This window comes from Nothoprocta perdicaria, unplaced genomic scaffold, assembly GCF_003342845.1.
Source record: "Nothoprocta perdicaria isolate Ctin4 unplaced genomic scaffold, notPer1 scaffold_5, whole genome shotgun sequence".
Taxonomy (NCBI): Eukaryota; Metazoa; Chordata; class Aves; order Tinamiformes; family Tinamidae; genus Nothoprocta; species Nothoprocta perdicaria.
This window is the reverse complement of record NW_020455754.1, coordinates 6,260,918-6,270,749: the sequence shown is the minus strand read 5'-3', so window position 1 is coordinate 6,270,749 and position 9,832 is coordinate 6,260,918. Positions and strand designations below refer to the sequence as shown.

The 9,832-nt window shown below is 45.5% G+C and overlaps 1 protein-coding gene across 1 annotated transcript; it reads left to right on the top strand.

The window, feature by feature from the left end:
- The first annotated feature begins 1,375 nt into the window (after window positions 1–1,375).
- NIPAL4 (NIPA like domain containing 4) lies at window positions 1,376–9,399 on the top strand. Its single transcript, XM_026047415.1, has 6 exons — window positions 1,376–1,417; window positions 3,050–3,298; window positions 5,108–5,164; window positions 6,155–6,245; window positions 6,944–7,104; window positions 7,413–9,399. Exons 1-6 carry the CDS (start codon window positions 1,381–1,383, stop codon window positions 8,015–8,017), a joined length of 1,200 nt encoding a protein of 399 aa, XP_025903200.1. The 5' UTR covers window positions 1,376–1,380; the 3' UTR covers window positions 8,018–9,399.
- The last annotated feature ends 433 nt before the right edge of the window (window positions 9,400–9,832 follow it).

Here is a 9,832-nt window from a genome sequence, read left to right as displayed (position 1 = left end):
TTTCAGGAGGAGCTGCATTGTTAAAAGATGAGCCACTAGGAAGACTCCCTGTTTTCTGATGAGTTGGAGATTATTTATAAGGAAACCTCTAATGCGAGTATCAACCAGTGAGGTCATAGCTAGGAGCTGAATCCCCCTAATTACAAACTTCCCATGGAAATGAGGGGACAAACAAACAACAAAGACATTGGCTGCATCACTGCTCTTTTTTATCAGTCTTAATTTGCCTTTGACTAAGTGAAGGAGGCAATTCCAGGTCAATCCTATGTGGCTTCTAACCCCTGTACTGCCATACACAGCCTTACTAAGCCTATTTAATGCAATTCCTGTGACAAGACATATACTAAAATATGGTCATGTTAGTCTGATTTCCTGAAGGAATAGACTAAGAGGTTAAGTAAAGCCCAAGGCACCCCTTGCTTCCAATCATGCAGCCCCATCTGTTGCGGCAGTATGCTCATGTATGAGGTTGTATAGTGAACCAAGTATTGATTTCTTTCTTGAGAAAAAAACTACTTTGAACTTTTAACCCTGCCACAAAGAGATCTACAAATTTGCATCCTTCCTAACTCCTCTTGAAGTTTGTTTTCTGAGTACRATGGGCAGCCACTTGTGGTACGGGTACCAACAACCTCTTTTAGTAAGAAGTGAAGCTTTCTGAAATACAAACATGACTCAGGGCTTGATTTCTCCTGTTTACTCTTAACTTCTGTACACTGCTCTCTGCAGCATAAAGTCCACAACCTTTCTGCATACACAGCMTGCTCACATATGCCCAGGTGTCCCACAGCCTCGCACACTAGGCTCAAATACCATGATCACACACCAGATACACAGAAACACAGCCCCTAGCTGTGTGACAATTCCCTTCCTTCCTACTGCTCCAACCGATGCAAAGAGGAAAAGAAAAACACCACAGAGGAGAAATCCACATCCACCTGCTGAGCTTGACCCGGGCAGAGCCAGAAAGCCTAGTCCCAGTTTTGTGCAAGGGCTGCTGAGCTCAGCTGCCTCCCTACCCCATTCCTCCCTTCCTCAGCCCCTGATCAGGCAGGGGACACTGGGCCGGGCAGCAGGGCTGCAGATGAGAGGTGGGAGGGGGACGCTTTCCCAGTAGGGTCTTGCTTGGTGGGGGGGACAGGGAGTGTGCAGGGCTTGCACAGGGGTGCCTTAATAGGGGGGGAAAGGGGATYGCACGGAGGGGTGCAAGGCTGGCACGGGGTGCCTTGCACGCTGCACCGACGCAGGAGGAGGAGGAGGAGGAAGGGGAGGAGGAGCCGGCGGGGCAGGTGCTGGCAGCGCAGCCCGGCCCGGCTCAGCGCGGCGGCTCCCGTGGGCAGCGGGATGCGCTGAGCCCGCCCGGCCCGACACGAGCCCGACATGGAGCCGCTGGAGGCCAACGGCAGCTGCAGCAACGGTGGGTGCCGAGCCCGGGGTGAGGGGCGAGCCCGGGCTCTACGCGGCCCCCCGGCCCGGAGGGTTCCCAGGGGAGGGTCGGGCTGAGCCGCGTACCGCGGGTCCGTTCCCGCTCCGGGGCTGCCTCTCGTCCCGCTCCCACTCCCTCCAGGGCTACGGGCAGGACAAGGAAAGAAGTTTGGCTTTGGGAAGTCTCCTAAAGCCAGATCAGCAAGTGACAAGCACCTTGCGTGTCAGCCAGGGGCTGCAGGGAAGGGGGGGGGTAATTTTCCTTTAGAGATAAGTCAACCCCCTAAATGTTCACCCCCCTAAAGTACACAGGAGAGCCTCTTAGCCAGCTGAGGTGGTGGGACTCCCTGCCCYGCTCCTCTGGGAAAGTCTCCTCAGTTAAGGATTTTTTTCCCCAATCAAAAAAATCCATGGAAGGAGCTCTAGAAACTCATGTAGAAGGTCATTAGAATATGTCCTTCTGAGAGGGAGAAAAAAAAAATCTGTATCCTAACCTACACCTTCAGGGGAAAGTGAGTGAGGCTGCAGAAGAACCAAGGTGGGTTCCTGGTTTGGGAAGAAGGTGGGATGTCTGGGGACAGCTCCCCTGCCCAGCCTGCCTGTGGTACTGTGAACACTCAGCCACAGTGCACCTATGTGTGTGGGAAGACAATTAATTGCTGCRTAAATCTGACATGAATTCAGGCAGAAGTTTAAACTCTTACTAAAAAGAAGACTTTTCTTGATACTCCACATGGCTAGAGTGGCTCCACAGTCACAGTGTCCTTCTCCCACGCAGGGGTGAGGCTGCAGTAGAAGGATGCGTTGGGTGTGGTAGGAATATGAGAATAAGGAGCGACTCGGTAATTTTTCCACCCACATGCAACGATGCGCCTTGGCTAGAAACTTTGTGCTACTGCTTTAGATGTTAACTGGGGAGCACCCCACCTGCCTCCTCCTGCGCTCTTGGGATTCAGCATGCTTTACAAGGACTCGGGTATTCAGCAYATAGGTGGAACAAACATTAAGCAGTGGAGGCAAGAAAAGGCAAGAGGTGATTAGTCTCCTCTCTTTTGTGAGCAAMCAGATGGCATTCAGCAGAGCTGGGACAAATCCAGTTACAAAACACCAGAGTTGCTCCAGATTAGACTAGAAGTAGCTAATTGCAGACTAGCTGGCAGCTGCTGAGAGTTATTGACCAAAAAGCTCTAAGATCTTCGAATCRGTAACACTGGAGGTTGGCAAGATAGGAAATAGTAGCTTGTAATTCTGGATTTTGTTAGAGACACAGTGGCAGAGTGAGTTGGAAGTTCGACGATTACAGTAGTCCTTCTGCCCTCCCAGGCCACGTTGTGTAAGATGGTAGACACATTTGGTGTAAAAGGGCTGTAGTGACTTGCTTGAATTGTCACTTCACTATATAAATGTCACTAACATCACCATTTCAATCTAGTAGCAAGCAGGTGTCCTGAATTCAGGTACACAAGCCAAGAACTGCACATGAAGTTAGCAAGGGGCTTGGGTACCAAGCTGTTATGGTGACAACATCCCATCAGCTGTGCAGTCAGTGACAGGAATGAAGGAGTCTGTGTGAGAGTTGTTATTTACACAGGAAAATCTGTTTTCTCTCCATGTGGTCTCACAGGGTCTCTGGTTACCCTTTCCTGCCTTTCTCGACGGGTTGTATGCCGGGTGGTCAGCGATACTGACCTAGCTGACTCTGGTCAGGACAAYGGGACCTCAAATGTCTCCTGGGTCACTCAGCTGGAAAGCAATTATGGATTCTACATTGGCTTGGGCTTGGCTGTCTTCTCCAGCCTCCTCATCGGAAGCAGCGTCATCCTGAAGAAGAAGGGATTGCTACGGCTGGTGGAGAAGGGAGGCACCAGAGCAGGTAAGGCCTTGGGGGAGAACATAGGACAGCTGTGCTGCCCACCTAGGATCTGTGTCTGAACTCTGCTTGTGGTCTGTAGAAGTGACACACCTGAGGTGTAATGCTCAATGACAGCTTGCTCATTCATAGCTTTCCTTGAGCACCAAGCTCTTTGGGTGAAGTGTGTATTTAAGTGCATGTGTATATGCATGGAGAACGGCAAAGGAATAATGTTTACAGCTGAACCCAACATGTCCCATCAGCATTGCAGTCATACAAGATTGCAGCTCTAGCAACAACTTAAGTCCTACTAGCAGTTCACCTAGTTGCATAAGTAGGAAATGAAGTAATAGGAACATCATGCTGCATCCCCCTTCTGATTTAGTGGTTTTGTCCAGAAATTCTCAAATCATTTTTCAAAAAACAACAATATCACAATATCATCTTATATATGGCAACACAGAGGCAGGGAAAGGTGAAGCAACTTTTCCAGGCAGAACAGCAAAGTTGACAACAGAACCAAAATCCACATCAGAGTTTCACCCCAACTTCTCCATCCCCATGCATGCAACAAGGGTTGCGTGTAACAGCTGAACTTGCAGGGTTTTACTTTTCAGCACTAACTCTGCACAAGAAAGTCTTAGTATAGTTTCATATTTTCCTCTCACATGAGCTCCTCCCAAAGTAGAGCCAAACAAGAGAGCAAACCCCTCCTCTTTTTCAGGATGTTTTACCAAGAATTAATGACAAAATTGCAGTCAACAAACCAACCAAAAAAAAGCTCCACACAATAAGATGACAGAACAGCAGTTTCTAAAAAATTCCAAAATATAGTAATATAATGTTTAAACTTCAGCACTTGTGAGTTTGTTGATGAAATTTAAAAGGCAAACACTGCCCTCAACATCCTGGCAAGAGATTTTTTCCACATAACCTGAGCCCTCCACACTCACTTTCACAATCTCTTCATCTAAGCTTTCAACTTCAGTATTTCTATGATGGTATCTGAGCACACCTTTAATTCAAGCGTGGGTCAAATCCTGCTGTTACATGTCCATTCCTGTCAGATTTAACCTAATAAAAAACATTTAGAATGCTCTTGGATCTACAGTTTTAACAGTCAAATTCCTTTCAAATAGCTCTTGGTAACACTTTGTAGGCTTTCATGGAGTTATTTTAATACACTTTCCATCAGAATTACTGAGTCACAAAATCACTAAACCACAGAAAGATGATATCAGGATTTCTAGCAGTTCTGCAGGCCTACAATGCATGGCAGCACCTAGGAGAAGGTACACATTTGAGTCAGGGTGCAGGTAGCTTTCACTAAGGTCACATCACAGCACAACCCTGTCCTGGACCACAAGCCAAAGAGTCCACATGCACCCCAGTCTCCTCACCTAGCACATCCCATCACTGTGGGAGAGTAACCAGAGCACGTCCCCTTCTCGCAAAGCTACAATCCATTTCAGGATTCCCATCAGCGCTTGGAAAAAGAAAAGCTCCTGGCCTTACCTTAGCTCCCATGTATGTCCACGACAYGAGGTGAAGGCAGTTGCTCTACGTGCTGGGTGTGGAAGAGCCCCTGCTGTCCCTCGTCGCTCTGCCCTGGGACCCTATGGCCCCTCCATGGCGAGCAGCAAGGAAACAGGTTGCTAAAACCTTGATTCAATGTAATTCTCATGCACATACACATCCTGTCCTTCCAGGCTGTTGTCTTTATTGCTCTTTTCTGCTTACAACTCATCTTTCTCCAGAGAGGGAATTTTCATCTCTTGTCCTGAAGAACACTTTTGTTAGCTTCTGAATACGTGTGCTTTGCTTCCCCAGGAGACGGTGGTCACGGCTACCTGAAGGACTGGCTCTGGTGGGCTGGATTGCTAACCAGTAAGTAGCAGCTACTTTGCTCAGCTCTTGTCCTTGCACCTCAGCTGTGGAAGAAACCCAGCACCTAGTAGTTCCAAGCATTATTTCTGGTGGGTCCCCTGACCTCTACAGATGTACCTCAAGGAAAGTAGAGGCAGTGAGCACAGCCACATAGGATTTCTCTTGCCATCCTGTTGCAGTACACCTGCAAAGCTGGTAGAACTTGTTAGCTCAGTTTTACCTAATCAAGATGAAAAGTTGAGCTGCAATAAGGCAGTCAGCTGCTCTGGCTGCATACCAGGCACAGGGCAAACAGCCTCTCATACTACTGAAGGCTTCAGAAAGCATTGCTTCAACAGCAGAAAGTGCATAATGAGATGTTCATAGCAACTTCTTCAAGTACAATTTGTCTTGAACAAATATCAAATCCCCCATTTCATGCTGTAGTATTACTCTTCTGGAAGAAGACTTGCAGTTGTGCAGAAAGAAGCAGGTTTCACAAGTGGGTTTTGCAGAGCAACCTTGTCCGCAGCAGTAGTTCAAGGCACCCTTGTCCTGCTCTGACCCTTCAGCTCCCTAGAACAGAGCCTTGTTCTTGCTGTGCAACTGCCATAACACAGCTACTCAAAACCAGCCCAAGCAAGTGCATAACACTCACTGCTCAAGGAAAAGAGACCACTCAAACAAGGACAACTCCATGCTGATCAGGAAGATATTATATAGCGCAACCCATACCCTCCAACCTGCAAAACCTCCTCCTGGCCAGCTGCTRCTCCTTAACTCATTAACCACACCAGGCACATGTTCAGGTGTGCCTGGGTTATAGGGGCTTAGCAAGCTCATGTGGGTCAGCTGTGGCACAGCCTAGCCCTCCACACACTGTCTTAATGCAGCACAGAAATATTTAGCAAAACTCCTCTAGCTGAGCTCTAGTTATTTTGCAAATGTACAAGAGAAAACAAAAAACACGTTGTAATTCCCTGGCTGTTTATCTTTCTTTTGTTTGTTTAGTGGGTGGAGGGGAGGCTGCCAACTTTGCCGCCTATGCCTTTGCTCCTGCGACCATCGTCACGCCGCTGGGGGCCCTGAGCGTGCTCATAAGGTGATTTATGGACCTATGCTTTGCTATTTGACTTTTGTTTGTTTGTTTGTTTGTTTGCCCGGTTGTCTTGTGAGGTAGCAAGACTTGAGGTGTTGTTAATACGTTTTATTCTGTCTAAAATAAAAATATCTTGGTATTCTTTTCAAAAAACAACAACAAAAACACTAATGGGGTGAGGATGGTAGGTCTGAGACCATTCTTAAATAATTACTTACTTCACGTCATATTGTTTTTATTGAAAACAGACATAAATATAGTTCCTTTCCCTTTAAAATTTTCCTAAATTTAATAGTTCTGGTGAACAAGTCAAAAATAATGCATTTTGTCTGTTGTTTCTATGTTTCTTTATTACACTGATCCTTGAATTCATTTCTTGGAGCATTAAAAAAATCCTAATACCCAGAAGCTGTGAGTGGCTCTGGAAACACCACAAGTATTTCTGAAGATTTGCCATTGAACCCATTGAAAATTTCTTTCCATCCTGCTTATATGTGAGCTGGGAGCTATAGAGAGTGCCTCTCTGTGGCTCAGCTAGGCAGTAGTTGCACTGTGAATCTGTAATAACATACTGGAATTGAACCAATTTACTCCACATTTGTGTCCTTTTATCAAGTATGGCTACTCTTTCAGTTATTTTAGTTGCGGTTCTTTCAAGGACTTCAAGGCATCACCAGATATTATTTTTCTATCCCGTGCAGTGCCATCCAGTCTTCCTATTTACTTGGAGAACGGCTAAACCTTCTGGGAAAGCTGGGCTGCATGTTGAGCATAGTGGGCAGCACAGTGATGGTGATACATGCCCCAGAGGACGAGGAAGTCACAACTCTGGATGAAATGACTTTGAAGCTGCGAGAGCCAGGTATGCCACAAGCTAGGGATACTCCTAGGGATGGAGCCCACTTAGTGGGAAAATCAATTTTATCAGACCTGTGCTTCACATCTCTTTCTGGAGTAAATCCACAAACCCTCCTCCACTTCGGTGGCTCTGTATAGTTTTTAAAATGACCTATCGTAGTGTAACTCTGGTGCATTACTGCTTTGCACTGAGTCGCATTTGACCAGTGGATGGTCAAGTAATATTTTCTCTCTCAGGGCTGGGCCATATGTTCTGCTCTGGCATCCATAACCCCAGCTCGTTTCAAGTTGTTATTTGCTTCCTCCTTCAAGGTTTCCTTGCTTACGCTGCGATCCTCTTGGCTGTTTGCCTCCTTCTGATCGTCTACCTCGCACCTCGCTATGGCCAGAGGAACATCCTCGTCTACCTCACTATCTGTTCCGTTATTGGGGCCTTCTCCGTGTCATCTGTCAAAGGCCTGGGTATTGCCATCAAGGGCTTCTTTGCTGGCCAGCCTGTGCTGCAGCACCCATTGACTTGGATCCTGGTCATCACACTGGTGGCATCCATCACTACGCAAATAAACTACCTCAATAAGTCTCTAGACATTTTCAACACTTCTTTGGTGTTTCCCATCTACTATGTGCTGTTCACCACCATTGTCATCACAACATCTATTATTCTCTTCAAGGAATGGGTCACTATGACTGTCGTGGACATTATTGGGACAGTTTGTGGCTTCCTCACCATAATTCTGGGAGTTTTTCTGCTCCATGCCTTCAAAGATATGGATGTCAGTTTAGGAAACTTGCCACAGGTCCTCCAGAGTGAAGAGCAGGCCCCAGTCACCCAAGATGACAAGAACATCCTGATAGATGCAGACAATGGCAGTATTGTTCCAGAGGATAAACCCAAAGTCTTTATGATCTACAGCTAATGTATTATATGCAAATATCTGGAGACTGAAGATCTGGGTGAAAAATACCCTGAATGGGTTGATATTAATATTCAATATGCTATTGAGCAATTTAAAAAGGAAATGCAGAAAATAAAAACCACGGTATAATATCCAAAACCTGGGAGAGTCAAGCGAAGTCTTTCACTTGGCCTTGGATTGATCATTGCAATGGTGTGTCAGCAAGGGTTATGTTTAAGTGTCACTGGACTTCATCCACTGGGCTGCAGGAAATGAAAATCCTCTTGAAATACAATTCTCCTGGGACAACTCCTCTCAGAGGCCCAGTCTGATCTCTGTCTGTTGGCAGGTTCAGTGTTTATTCTGACCTTCTTTCCCCATGGCAGACATGTTGATGTGCTTATTTCCAGGCCATGACTGATACATTGATTAATGTTTGGATTTTTTTTAAATTGTTTTCTAGACACTTGTACAGAAAGGCAAGGACTGAATGGTGTACTCTTGCTATGTAAATTCTGCTTGTACAATTATCTTTAATTACCTATTAGGGAATGTGGTGAATTTTGGAATAGAAGCCCTCTATAGCCAAGCAGCAAGAGCCAAGTCATGAGTCCTGTGGCAGAGAAATCGATTTAAGCTTTTGTGATGTGCAGGACTTTCCCTGCAGCAGAGTTAATTGGTTTAAAGAGAGATTTTTGTTTTCTTTTGTGATTTTTGAAGTTTTTCCATAGCAGCTATACTGCCGGGGCTGTATTGATGGTTTCGGTGAAGTTGCAGGGCCTGATCCAGACCATGTGTTGTGCCTTGTTTGTAGACGTGTCCTTCCAGGAGGAAGTTGCAAACTCTTAATAACACTTCAGGACTACTTCAGGGAGGAATTTGGAAAGGGAAATAAAGGCTGGTTCAAAAAAAAATATTCAAGGTGCATCTGAAAGTTTTGAATTATTTTTCTGGTGTCAATGGGGATAAACTGCAGGAAACCTGAGCGCTGCTAAAGAGCGTTGTGGCCATAAAATAAAACAGCTGCGCCCTCCTTTGGTAGTAGAAAATACTCCAAGTAATTTTCTGTAATTTGGTTTTGGAATCATAATAGGTTGTTTGCTTTATGTGTTATTTTGGAAAAAGAGCAAATGGGACTCAGCCTTTCCGTGGCCCAGAGCTACATGCAGAAAGGCCATTCCACCATGAACCTGTCAGCTCCAGGATATAATGATACCACACAGTGACAGCACACTGATTAATGTCAAGTGATAAATTTATTAGGAAGTAGGCAAAAGGCACAATGAATTGCATTCTTCAAGTATTTGCATAGATGCACAGAGAGCATTATTGTAAACCATTAACACATGGATGTAAGAAAAGTGAGATGTATTTTTATACGTGTTCTCCCAAGTAATGTCTTTCTTTTTTTTTTAAATACATTGTCATCTCTTATTCCTCCCTCTAGTCTTTTTTTTTTTTTTTCTCTTTCACTCAATGTGGATACACATGAAATGCTTAAAGGCTTTACTAAAAATAACCTTTGGGAGGCTTTGTGATATTCCACTGCTAGAGCTTCCCATTAGGGTTTGGGCATGTACAGTTTTCTGAGCTTTGTGTGTTTAGAAGCATTTCTGAAGAACTAGAACCAATGCTTGCACATGAAGTGCTGTGAAAATGATCTTAGTCATTTTTGATGGGATGGTCATCTGATAAAAAGCAAGGGGTGTAGCAGAAAGATGCTGCTGTCCTCAGGAGTCAGTGAGGACTCACATACAGGATCATGCTGCTGTGGTTTAATCTATGTTATGGTAACTGCCACATGAGGCCACCTCCTGGCAGATGTGAAGACTAGAC